General features: G+C 39.4%; 1 protein-coding gene across 3 annotated transcripts; it reads right to left on the bottom strand.

Moving 5' to 3' along the window:
- Window positions 1-4,004: 4,004 nt before the first annotated feature.
- On the bottom strand, window positions 4,005-13,198 carry cks1b (CDC28 protein kinase regulatory subunit 1B). 3 transcript variants are annotated; one of them, XM_021571603.3, is made up of 5 exons: window positions 12,970-13,198; window positions 12,696-12,794; window positions 11,777-11,844; window positions 11,497-11,624; window positions 4,005-4,914 (listed from the first exon to the last, which is right to left on the bottom strand). In XM_021571603.3, the coding sequence occupies exons 3-5, from the start codon at window positions 11,833-11,835 to the stop codon at window positions 4,871-4,873; spliced, it is 231 nt and encodes a 76-aa protein (XP_021427278.1). In that variant the 5' UTR covers window positions 11,836-11,844; window positions 12,696-12,794; window positions 12,970-13,198; the 3' UTR covers window positions 4,005-4,870. The 3 variants fall into 3 exon arrangements, with proteins under 3 accessions (XP_021427278.1, XP_021427277.1, XP_021427279.1); XM_021571602.3 differs by having other exon boundaries at window positions 12,497-12,794; window positions 12,970-13,156; XM_021571604.3 differs by lacking the exon at window positions 12,696-12,794 and having other exon boundaries at window positions 12,837-13,132.
- Window positions 13,199-13,429: the final 231 nt, after the last annotated feature.

Raw genomic sequence — 13,429 nt, 5'->3', positions numbered from 1 at the left:
CATTTTCCAATGCTCCAGTTTATGCCTAGAGTTGGGCTTAAGACAGCCACTTACAGCATTAAAAGCAATTTACAGCCTTGCCCAGTTGAAACTCATGAAGCCCATATATAACCCAGTTGGGACAAGGTACGGATGTTATAGGTTATATTCTGTGACCATTTATTTATTTTTATTTACCTTATGGCTTGGTTTTTGCTCTGTCCATGGTACACGTCAATAGATATCGCTTTCCTACCCCCTCCTCCAGGTTTGATGAATGCACCAACCAGAACCTCAAGACCGCCATGGGCAAGTCCCTTGACGGGTACCAGGAACGGTGGGTGAACAACCTGAAGGTAATTCTCTTTGCACACAACAGCAGCGTCCAGGCCTCCACCATGTACGGACGGGAGTCGCAGCTGTTGACTGAGATAAACAATGCAATTGTATTTACAATTATTGCATATACTGTATTCTTTCAAATTTGTGATTGACTTAGTGTTCTTGTTTGTCTATTGCTTTTGTTGCATAAATACTTTCAGATCACTGAAATCCCACCTGATGTGGTGGAAGTTGTCGAACCAGATCAGAACGCCTTCGAGGACCACCTTTAGGCACAGACTGAGAAGGATGTGGAGGTTTTTGACCAGGTAAAAAATTGTCTGCTGTTAATTTATTTTCTGGACCTCCAAGAGATATGTAAGAAATGTATTTATAATATGAAATATGATTGCATTTATTCCTGTTATCAATCAAGTTGAGACTGAACATCGACAAGGCTCAGGAGAAACCGAAGGAAAGCCACCGGGAGCAGAATCAAGAAGGGGACCAAGTGCTACGACATCCTTCCGAATTACTTGGTTTGGAAGGACAAAATAAAGGCGAGACCTCTCTGCTCTTTCGCTCCTAGCTGGGGTCAACTTCTGTTAAGGTTCATACAAAACATCATAGAAAATAACTCGGCATTTGCACACAAAATAACCTGGAGCTAGTTTTAGTTTCCCCTTTGTCTTCCTAGGGTTACCTCGGTGGAAGCCAACAATCTTCTCCAGTTGGAGCAGTTGGATGGTCGACCACTGAAAGCCCTGACGCCCTACACTTATGTGAAGCCCAATAGAAAAAGTATGTTAAGCTTTGGTTGACATTTGAGAAAGCAAGAAATGGTAGTTCAAATCACATGTTATTTGTCAAATGCATCTAATACAACAGGTGTACACCTTACCATGAAATGCTTACTTGCAAGCCCTTAACCAACAATGCAGTTCAATAAATAGAAATAGAGTATTTACTAAATATTTACTGAAGTAAAAAATGAAATTAAAAGTGACACAATAAAATAACAATAACGAGGCTATATACAGGGGGTACCGGTATTGAGTTAATGTGCAGGGTTAGAGGTTAGTTGAGGTAATTTGTACATGTAGGTAGGGGTAAATAATAAACCGTGAGTAGCAGCAGTGTAAAAATGTAAATAGTCTGGGTGTAAATAGTCCGGGATTAATTGTTCAGCAGTCTTATGGCTTGGAAGCTGTTAAGGAGCTAGATTTAGTGCTCCGGTACCTCTTGCCATGCGGTAGCAGAGAGAACAGTCTATGACTTGTGTGACTGGAGATTTTGACAATTTTATGCCTTCCTCTGACAATGCCTAGTATATACAGTTGAAGTCAGAAGTTTACATACACCTAAGCCAAATACATTTAAACTCAGTTTTTCACAATTCCTGACATTTAATCCTGGTAAAATGTCCCTGTCATAGGTCAGTTAGGATCACCACTTTACTTTAAGAAAGTGAAATGCCAGAATAATAGTAGAGAGAATGATTTATTTCAGCTTTTATTTCTTTCATCACATTCTAAAAGGGTCAGAAGTTTACATACACTCAATTAGAATTTGGTAGCATTGCCATTAAATTGTTTAACTTGGGTCAAATGTTTCAGGTAGCCTTCCACAAGCTTCCCACAATAAATTGGGAGAATTTTGGCCTATTCCTCCTGACAGAGCTGGTGTAACTGAGTCAGGTTTGTAGACCTCCTTGCTCACACAAGCTTTTTCCGTTCTGCCCACAAATGTTCTATGGGATTGAGGTCGGTGCTTTGTGATGGCACTCCAATACCTTGACTTTCTTGTCCTTAAGCCAATTTGCCACAACTTTGGAAGGATGCTTGGGGTCATTGTCCATTTGGAAGACCCATTTGCGACCAAGCTTTAACTGATGTCTTGAGACGTTGCTTCAATATATGCACATAATTTTCCTTCCTCATGAGCCATCTATTTGTGTAGTGTACCAGTCCCTCCTGCAGCAAAGCACCCACACAACATGATGCTGCCAGCCCCGTGCTTCACAATTGGAATGGTGTTCTTCGGCTTGCAAGCCTCTCCCTTTTTCCTCCAAACATAACGATGGTCATTATGGCCAAACGGTTCTATTTTTGTTTCATCAGACCAGAGGACATTTCTCCAAAATGTACAATCTTTGTCACCATGTGCAGTTGCAAACTATAGTCTGTTTTTTTATGGCGGTTGTGGAGCAGTGGTCCCATGGTGTTTATACTTGCGTACTATTGTTTGTAGATGAACATGGTACCTTCAGGCGTTTGGAAATTGCTCCCAAGGATGAACCGGACTTGTGGAGGCCTACATTTTTTTTTTCTGAGGTCTTGGCTGATTTCTTTTGATTTTCCCATGATGTCAAGCAAAGAGACACTGAGTTTGAAGGTGGGCCTTGAAATACATCCACAGGTACACCTCTAATTGACTCAAATTATGTCAATTAGCCTATCAGAAGCATCTAAAGCCATGACATAACTTTCTGGATTTTTCCAAGTTGTTTAAAGGCACAGTCAACTTAGTGTATAGAAACTAGGACTACTGAAAATATATTATTTCAGTGTAGATAAGGGAAGGGCAAGTTAAAATAAAAATGGCAGCCAGACAAGCCAGTGTATGAATAGAGTGGAAATTAGCCGACTTTGTGTATCTGTAAGGTAAGTAACTTTAATGTGTCAAGCAGATTACACATTTCTTTGCTATTTCAGAAACGTAGCAACGTTTAAGACATGGATTTCATGTTCGAATGTTAACAAGACACCCAAAAGTAGTTCAAAGTAATGTTTTCATTCCATTAGCCAAACAAAACTTGTTTAAACAGCTAAATTGTTGTGGAACTCAGCCCTGTTTGCATAGCGGTGATGAAAATAACGTAATTTGGGCTGTAATGAACTCCAAAATTCTAATCATTAGGTCATCACACCCTTGATATAGCAACGGACGCTAATAATTTATCTAATCCCATTGTGACGCCGTGGGGGAAACACTTTTTGGCATGACAGGCTTACCTGGACATGTTAGCTGGGAGGGAAGGTCTCTAAACATTAAACTTTTTTTTTTCAATCACTTTGATGCAATGTTTCATGTCTCATGTTTCAAAACTCCAATCACATTTTCAATTGTCTGGGTAAAACAAAAGTCCCTTATTCACCTCACTGAATCACTTTGAATACATATTCCATCTGGTATCTGCTGTTCACAATACAATCAATATTCATATGACTTTTGATATGATTTCCTTGACATTTGTTAAAACATATCTATCACTTAATGAAACTGCTCAAAAGTGATAACTATAGTGCTTATACTCAATGGGTACCTTTGGACAGGGCCAGTGTTAACCAACCCATGTCTCAGTATTTATGCTGCAATAGCTTGTATGTGCCAAGTTGTTAGGGTCAGCCTGACTTATCTGGTATACTGTGATCTTTGCCATACTGCCACCAACTCCTCTTTCATTATTTTTGTCCTGTCAAACGAGAGCCCTTGGACAGTGCCTCAGTACAACCTGGTCTGATGAGTCCAATCCGGTCTGTTCCTGATCACCTAGTCATGCTGCTGATCCAATTTACTCTGTGGAGCCCTGACCTGACTTCACCGGTCATGGTACCCTGTCCCAGACCACTGCTGATCATAATAGGAGGGCTAATGGAATTTTACAGTAATTCAAATGTAAATGTTTTAAGGACCAATTTACATGTATTTAAGTATGTATTTATTGTAGTGGGGACAGTACCATTAGTGCCACTTTAAGGATATACATACATATAAAAATGTAATTATAATTCACAACCACATCATAATCTGTGAGAATGACAAATTAAAAAACATTTATTTCCGGGGTACAAGTATTCATAAATACTGAGCAGCTGATTTGTACAATAATAGACATGTCAACAAAGATCTTGGGCCCCATTTTGACAGCTCTAAAATGCAGACAGTCAACAGCGTTACTTATAATTGCAGGTCACAATTGATCAAATAAAAAAAACATGTCCAGAGTACTATCATCATTTGTACAGAGTAGGTGTGCATACACTTGATACAATCTACAGTATTCAAAACAAGATGAATCAAGTGCCATAACAGGTATTTGATCATAGTCATTTTGGTAAAATGTGCACTTTCAAAAATGTCCCCCTTACATTTTACAGTTACTATATAGCTTAAAATAGATATTAGGATCATGTTAGTCAACGCACAGCAGGTAAGGTCTAGAATAATTCAAGTGTTGCCACAACCACAGCTTTTATTTTTCTTCCCAGACATACACCCTGACAACATTATCAAGTTTGTATTAGGACTAAAGTTTGAATGATTACAGAAATACAGATAGAGAAAATGATGAAAGGGTTCCAAGCAGGTCCATAGGAAATGTGAAAGGCTTTACAATGAGTGAGGACGGTGGGTTGGAGCTCTTGACTCTGGCTCCACTGCAATGTATACGATACACATGTGGAAAATAGTATTTTAGTATAGTATCCATCCAACTGAAGTGTTCATCCATCTCCAGCCACTCTTATCTTCTTCCCTATGAGTGTTCTCTCGTGCACTCTGTCTGAGATCAGGCTGCAGGCAGAGGACGACGGAAAAGCAAGATGTGGGGCTCTGGTGAAAAAGAAAAAAAAACAGGAAACGTGAATTAAGTTCAGGAACTGAATGAAAAACATTTCAGGCGGTTTCCCAAATATCTCTCCTTCCTTCCAGTGTGCACTTGTTTACTACCCATCACTAATTTGAAAGAAAATGGCTGGTATAAGAAACATGGTGGAAACTACCTCTAGCCCGTGCCTACACCACTCCAATGCATTCAGATGTGGGAAGTAGTGAACGAAAGCAGATATTATTGGGACTCATACTTAGAGTCAGAGTTTGGAAAGCTGATCATTCTTTCATGTATTCCAGTAGTCTCATGAGGCTTGATCCTTCCAAATCTCATCTGGTTGACTCAAATATTGAAAAGAGAACTTCAGTATTGGATTTTGAATGGGAGCGCTGGCTGCATTTGTTTGGTCAGACAAAGTTTTAGTAGCCCATGTTTAGAAACAATACAACAGTCAGACAAAAGCTTTAGTAGCCCATGTTTAGAAACAATACAACAGTCAGACAAAGCTTTAGTAGCCCATGTTTAGAAACAATACAACAGTCAGACAAAAGCTTTAGTAGCCCATGTTTAGAAACAATACAACAGTCAGACAAAGATTTAGTAGCCCATGTTTAGAAACAATACAACAGTCAGACAAAAGCTTTAGTAGCCCATGTTTAGAAACAATACAACAGTCAGACAAAAGCTTTAGTAGCCCATGTTTAGAAACAATACAACAGTCAGACAAAGCTTTAGTAGCCCATGTTTAGAAACAATACAACAGTCAGACAAAAGCTTTAGTAGCCCATGTTTAGAAACAATACAACAGTCAGACAAAGCTTTAGTAGCCCATGTTTAGAAACAATACAACAGTCAGACAAAAGCTTTAGTAGCCCATGTTTAGAAACGATACCTCCATTTGGAGCTCCATCAACACAAAATATTTTGTTGGTTTGATAAGTGGCAACGCGTCAGTAGTCTATCATACTCAACGTCTGTCTGCCGACAAGTTCCCACGGCTTTTGGAACAATGTGACCGACGCCTGTGTCCGTATTCTAGTACCCCATCTTAGGACCATGACGTGTGAGGCTTGTCTGAGCAAAAACCAGATGCATTGTAGGAGAGTGGCACGTGTGAGGCTTTTTTTAATAAACGAAGGCTGCAAATCAGTGCACACGTGCCGAATACATTTCAGTGACCATCCATCCGATGACAAGGTCATCGTGTAACAAGATGATACAGACCTCCCCTCTAGGGCGCATGGCACACTGTTCATGACTAACTTGTCTTAAAGCTTTTATGATAGGCTTAGGAGGATAAGGTTATTGGCCATTTTGTGTTCAATCTCACATGGAGGGATTTCCCAGGCCCACATGGATCATTTATTTCTTAAGCTCAAACTTGTCAAAGATTTTTCTATAGGCTAATTTATATGGTTTGTTCTCTCATTATTAGTCCTATTGAAATAACTTTTAGATGGAACTCCATATACAGTCAGTTTGATCTGGAGATATAAAAAAAATATATAGGCAAATTACTCAGAATGTGTGCTGCGAGACTAAATTTTCTACTGCGCGACGCCAGTCAAGTTCAAATATAGGCTAAACAATCGTCTGTCACATGTAGTCACCATCGACGATGCTATTGTAATATCACCCAACCCCACTGCATTCATTAGTACACACTAACAAACCAAAGAAAAACCATTTAATGAAAATTCTTATTGGAAATTTAAAAAGGCACACACACATCCAAGCAATCTTATTTGCAGGTGCATGGTAACAGTAGAAAGGAAACCACACACTGCTCGATAGTCACTGACCTTTTAATAATCAAATCAAAGTATATTTATTTGTCATGTGCGCTGAATACAACACCTTACGGTGAAATGCTTACTTACAGGCTCTAACCAATGATGCAAAAAAAGTGTGTGTAGTTAAGTAAAGAAATAAAGCAGTAAAAAAAAACATTTGAAAATAACATTAGCAAGGCTATATACATACACTGATTAGTCAGGCTGATTGAGGTAGTATGTAGATATGGTTGTACATGAATGTATAGTTAAAGTGACTATGCATATATGATAAACAGAGTAGCAGCAGCGTAAAAGAGGGGTTAGGTGGGGGCCACACAATGCAAATAGTCCGGGTAACCATTTGGTCACCTGTTCAGTAGTCTTATGACTTGGGGGTAAAAACAGCGTACGTATCGGTAATAAGCTTACGTATCGGCCTCACGGCCTTCGTCAAAGCTTTTGAGTTTGTTTTTGTTTATTTAAATTAGCACCCTTATGTAGACCTAGCCCCACCCACATCAGTTCCACGCATCGAAAGAGGTTGAGGCGAAGGAAAAACAAAGTGCTGCCAAATATAATATACATTTCATAAATATTTGAATGTGTGTAAATAAGACGTATTAAACGTCTGTAAAACCACAATGAGGGCATAGACCTACCGAGCAAGTTCTCATTAATCATTGGGTACATCGTACGAAAAATGGAGTAATCTTAAATAGGAGAAATTCATGTTCAAATTCACAACATACATAGGCATTTCATCATTAAGGCCTTTAGGAAATAATGTCTGGAGGGTGAAAATCCCAAAACATTCTATTTTACTCAGACTATTATTAATGTCACCTCCCCTGTCTGATATCTTAACTTCCTCTATGCCACAATCTAAAAAAAATGTTTTTTTTTTAAAGTAGAAATGTCATGCTTTAGGTCATTAAAATGTACTGCGACTGGATAATCCATGTAATTTCTCCAGATTGAATTTATGTTCACTGATTCTGTTTGAGAGAACGAGAGGTTTATCCTACATAGCACAGCCCACATGGACATTTAATAATGGAAATAACATGGGTGGTGGTACACGTAATAATGTCATTTATTTGGAACCGTTTTCCTGTAGTGGCATAAATATTCACACTTCATCATATTGCACTGTGCGCATCCTCTGCATTTATAGCTACCATTTGGAAGAGGCCGTAAAATAGCCTGGCTGATTTTCTTGTGGCTGGCAGTTGGCATGAACCAATTTAGCGCGTAAATTGCGACCTTTCCTATACACAACAAGTGGTGGATTTTTAAATTCAGCTGGCAAAGCCTGGTCCGCTGATAAAATATGCCAGTGTTTCTTGACCGTATCTCCCACTTTTCGCGAGTTCAAAGTATATGTGGTTGTGAATATTACGGAGTGTTCTTTAGCAGGTCTTTTTTGTAGCAGTTCATCTCGTGTTTTTCCCCAATGCTAAACTAAGAGCTTCATCCACACATTGTGGCAAATAGCCTCTTCTTAGAAACCTAATGCGCATCTCCGCTGCTTTTTCTAGATAATCCTCTGTGGAGTGGCATATACAACGCAGTCTGAAAAACTGGCTTCTTGGAAGTCCTCTCTTTAATGGCTCAGGATGGAAGCTAGAGTATGTCTGTCCATTTATTTTCTATACAGAGTTGTAAATAGGGATCCATTTAATTTCTCAATCCACATAGAGGTAAATGAACACGTTGAGTCTCACATTCAATAGTGAATTTGAGATTGGGGTCATAAAGATCTTTTTCCATTCCTTCCCATATGCAAAACATGTCATAAATATATCGATACAACTTCAGGACTTTATTCAAAAATATATTTTTGTTTTCATTAACAAAACGTTCAAGAAGAACCACTAAGGTTGGCATAGCTCGGAGCGAATTTGGAGCCCATCGATGTTCCATTTGTTTGGATGTAATATTCATCATCAAACCCAAAATAGTTATAAGTCAACTTTTTCAGCCAGCTCTAGAATAAAGTTTGTTGGTGGATATTCGTTAGTGTCTGTCTCCCAAATAGTGAGCTAGGGCTCCCAGCCCCCCCACATGGGGAATGCTGGTATATACTCTCGACATGTAATGTGACCAAAATACAGTCTTCTGTTAAACCCGTTATTAGTGAGATCTTGTTTATGAAGTCTATAGTCTTTCACATTTGATGGCAATGCTTGCACATGAGTTTTAATAAGAGTCTACAAAGATCGACAACAGCTCTAGCATTGAGCCTATTCCTGCAACCACTGGTCTGCCTGGATAATTACCTTGTGTTTTAGGTTTGTGTAATTTCGGTAAAATGTGCCATACGTCCATGCCTGTACATTTGCAGCAACAATATTCATTTTCAGGTTTTGAGAAGGTTATTTAATAGGGCTTGCTTCAGATTAGAGCATATTTCCCTTTGGAACACCTGTGTGGCATCAACACTCAGTTTTCTATAGAAACATTCATTGCTGAGTTGTCTCTGAATTTCTTCTTTATATTTTTCATAGTCTAAAACAACCACAGCACCCCCCTTATCTGCAGGTTTAATAACCAAAGGTGAATCTTTCATTAATTCATTAAGTGCCTGTTCTTCTGTTCTAGTGAGATTTTTCTGAATGTGGTTTGTCTCCTATATACTGACATGTCTTCTTGTTCAACTAACCTACAATAGGTATTAATTGAAGAGTTGTTAACCACAGGACAGAATTTGCTTTTGGGCTTAAAATGGGTACTAGCTCTTTGATCTGTTTCTAGGCCCGAAAGTGTTTTGAGAAAACGCATACTTAAGTTTAATCTTGCGAAAGAATTTTAACAGATCTACTTTCATATCGAATGGTTTATCTGTACATATTAGGTACAAAAGAGAGGCCCTTCGATAAGACTGACTTGCACGTCAGTAAGGTCTTTTTTGGAGAGGTTAATTATCTCGTCCTGCTGTAGCTCCATGTCCACGGCCTGTGTTCCTGGTCCCCTCTTTGACCACTTACATCGTTTATTTTCTTTCGTGGAGCCTTGTGTTGCTTCCGGGCAACAAAAAAAATGACTGTGTGCGATGATAGCTGGAGTTGCTGTCTGTAGGGAATTCGCTCTCAGTGGATGCCTCTGTGTTTCCTCCCTTTTCTGCATATCTGCATCGCCCGATCAGTAGTGCGTCCCTACGTCGGCCTCTCCCTGCTCCTGTCCTTGGGCCTTCCCATGCGTACACCTGGTTGAGCTGGTAGTCCTCTGTGTCTCGCTGATATTTCTTGATCTTTGTTGCTTGTAGAAAGTCTCATTATTTCCCAATGGGCTGATTGGTCGTATCGTTTATGGCTGTGAAATTAGGGACTAGAATCTCCTTCATTACAACCTCATGTTCGCTAATCTTCACTTCAACTCCTTCAACTCCTTACTTCCTTCGACATGTTCAACAATTAATAGCATTAAATCTAAAGAACATTTGTTGATGATTTCACCCCATTTCTGAACAAAAGTTGTCGTTTTTCCCTATTGTCTTTTTCTTGTGTATACTTACAAGATTTCAGAGTGCAGAGAGAAAAACTGTCATTCAAAATTTAAGGCACTCGCACATCTGAGCAATCTTATTTGCAGGTACATGGTAACAGTTGAACAAGATGAAGGACAAAGGAAACCGCACACTGCTCTTGATAGGATCACTGATCTTTAATAAGCTTACATATTGGCCTCATGGCCTTCGTCAGAGCTTTGTGAGTTCTCTTTTTTAAATTAGCACCCTTATGTAGACCTAGCCACACCCACATCGGTTCCACACATCGAAAGGGGTTGAGGTGAAGGAAAAACAAATAGGTGCCACCAAATATAACAATATACATTTCATAAATATTTGAATAAAGTGTGTAAATAAGACGTATTAAACACGTCTGTAAAACCACAATGAAGACATAGACCTACCGAGCAGGTTTTCATTAATCATTGGGTACATCATACAAAAAACATCATTGTAATCTTAAATAGGGGCATAATTCATGTTCAAAGGCACAACATAACATACATAGGCATTTCATCATGCTCCTATTTAAGATTACTCTGTTTTTCGTACGATGTACCCAATGATTAATGAAGACCTACCGAGCAAGTTGTCCTCATTGTGGTTTTACAGACATGTTTAATACGTCTTATTTACACATATTATTAGAATATTTATGAAATGTATATTGTTATATTTGGTAGCACTTATTTGTTTTTCCTTCGCCTCAACCCATTTCAATGCATGGAACGATGTGGGTGGGGCTAGGTCTACATGAGGGTGCAATATTTTTTTTTAAGCCACAAAAGCTCTGACGAAGGCCATGAGGCCTTTACGTAAGCTTATTTAAGATCAGTGTTACTATCAAGAGCAGTGTGAAGTTTCTTATTGGACAAATGCAGGTAGTTCCCTCTCCCCGTTTCAGCCCGTTTATTTCCAAGTCTATACACCCCATATCACATGATGGTTTATACAGTACCCAGAGAATTCAACATGAGCTTCAAACATCTAAGGAGTAGCACATCCTAATCACCAGTGTAGCAGTAATGACCCAAACTCAAGACATGGGTACAAAAGTAATCCCCAAGTCAGAGTTCCACCAAGTACAGTAGGCTACAATTCAGTGTTATGCCACTGGATTCACCACATCACACTGCCTACTGTACTGATATGAACCACCATGGTGCGACATAGGCACAAGTGTAATCCCCCAGTACAGTTCAGTGTTGTATTCCCCCATAATAACCTTTATGCTGCTGTATTCACCAGCTTTTCACTCTTTCTACTATACTGAGTGTTAATACTAACATCTGACAGTGTACCTGGTTGATGGATCATGTAGTGTATCCAGCCTTGACTCTGCTGGACGCCCAGGTTCCTCCACTCAGTCTCTGACATCAGATGGGTCTTGGGCACACGCTTGGCAATGTCCTTGGGCAGCATCACGTGTCTACAGAGTGGAGAAATTGAATGGTACTTTTACTGAGTCATACAGTGTCAACCTCACAGGGCTAGGAAGGAAGACTCTGCCAGGCAAGAAATACATGTCGATATTAGCTAGCTAGATAAAAACTGTTTTAGAAAAACGTAGTCTTAACTTACCTATACTCAAATTTCTCATCGTCATATTTGTCAGAGTAATATATCTGCTTCTGAGACATGATGCCAACCTGAAAAGAGTGCATCTGAAAGTTTAGGGACTTTTACAGCAGGAGCATTACAAGGAATCCTGTGATTTGGACTGACTGGAGGAGTATGATGTTTTATTTCATTTACTGCCCGTATAGTACGTAACGGCAATACACCTCATCGTTTGAAGTCTACCAATAAACCTCAAAGAAGTTAGTAAAACCTAGGCAAAAGGCAATAACATGACAATTACAGGTCAGATGTGATCAATGCACCTGTACTGCGCATCATAAACCAATTAATGTAACTAGCTAACGTTAGATGGCTAAGTAAGGCGACAAGTTTAATCTACTACAGTAACGTTACTAGCTACGTTTTGTTTAACTAACCCACCCTAGAAAACTAAATCTAGGTGAAATAACTAGCTATATCATACATAGCTAGCTACTCATGTTCATCGGCATTTCACCCACTGAGTGTTCTAGCTAACATAGTTCATAAAACACAAAAGGTCATCCAATAACCGTTTGAACTAGCTAGCTAAGTTAGCAGGCTAGTTAAATAGCTGGTTAACTTGCTAGCTAACAATAATGAATTAGCTCAAATTAGCTAGCTAGCAGGCTTAGCTATCTAGCACTAAGCTTAGCTAGCTAACGTTACTACGTTAGCTTTGACAAGTAAAACACAAATCACCTTCAGGTGGCTCGTTCCAAATGATTGAATTCGTGATTTGGTGACGGAAAATCTACAGGCCTGTCTTTTCTAAAATATTGTCGGTCACGGATGTATTTATATTTCCATGTATAGTAAGTAGCTTGTACTGCTTCTGATGTGGTCGATGGACCTTTTTCACATTTCGCTGCGAGTTTCCCTCTCTTATGTTACTGATCACCTTTCAAAAACTCACTGCTGCTCCTCATTGGTCTATCCTCTCACATAAATGATCATGTGATATGCTGAGTTTAGACGAGACACGCGAAGTCCGTCATACCTGTCGGCATAGAGGGACAAATAAAGCGTTATAGAGGGTTACCGTATATGTTGCTATGGTTGATTTCAGTGAACTAAATCAGTACAAATCAACATCCATTAGAAAACAATTTGGCCGCAAGTCCCGTCTACCGTGGCGGCTGACGGTATTCACTACCAGCCTCAACGACATTTACCGTCCGCTCTCATTGAAAACAATGACATCCGGTTTGCAGTTCTCCGTCTACCTCGTACGACGTGAACGCTGCATTGATTGCAGTCCAAACACTTAAGACACAACCTATCCCCTCAAATTAAGTGGACACCTCTGATGGCGTCTGACGAGTATACACTTGTAGGGCGAGGGAGGAAGGAATGATTTTTAAATGGACCGCCCTTGCCCGGAAATTAGTCACTCGTTCATCCCGCAATGATTGTGTTTTCAGCCACCAGTAGCTTGTGGGTGCTTTATTTGCGCAACAGTCAATTATAATTGCATGTCTACTTACATTAATTATTAATATACGCCTACTGTATGAAAGCTAGCAAATGAATTGGCTAAATAACGTTAGCCTGCCTAGTTGGAACATATGAAGAAGGAACATGTTTTTTTTTCTACAATTTCCTAAAGCTAACCAAACAAAAACATCATTACTT

Source organism: Oncorhynchus mykiss, chromosome 18 (assembly GCF_057628025.1).
Source record: "Oncorhynchus mykiss isolate SJ-2025 chromosome 18, ASM5762802v1, whole genome shotgun sequence".
NCBI classification, from domain to species: Eukaryota; Metazoa; Chordata; class Actinopteri; order Salmoniformes; family Salmonidae; genus Oncorhynchus; species Oncorhynchus mykiss.
Note: the sequence above shows the minus strand (reverse complement) of the source record. Positions and strands in the feature narration are given on the sequence as shown.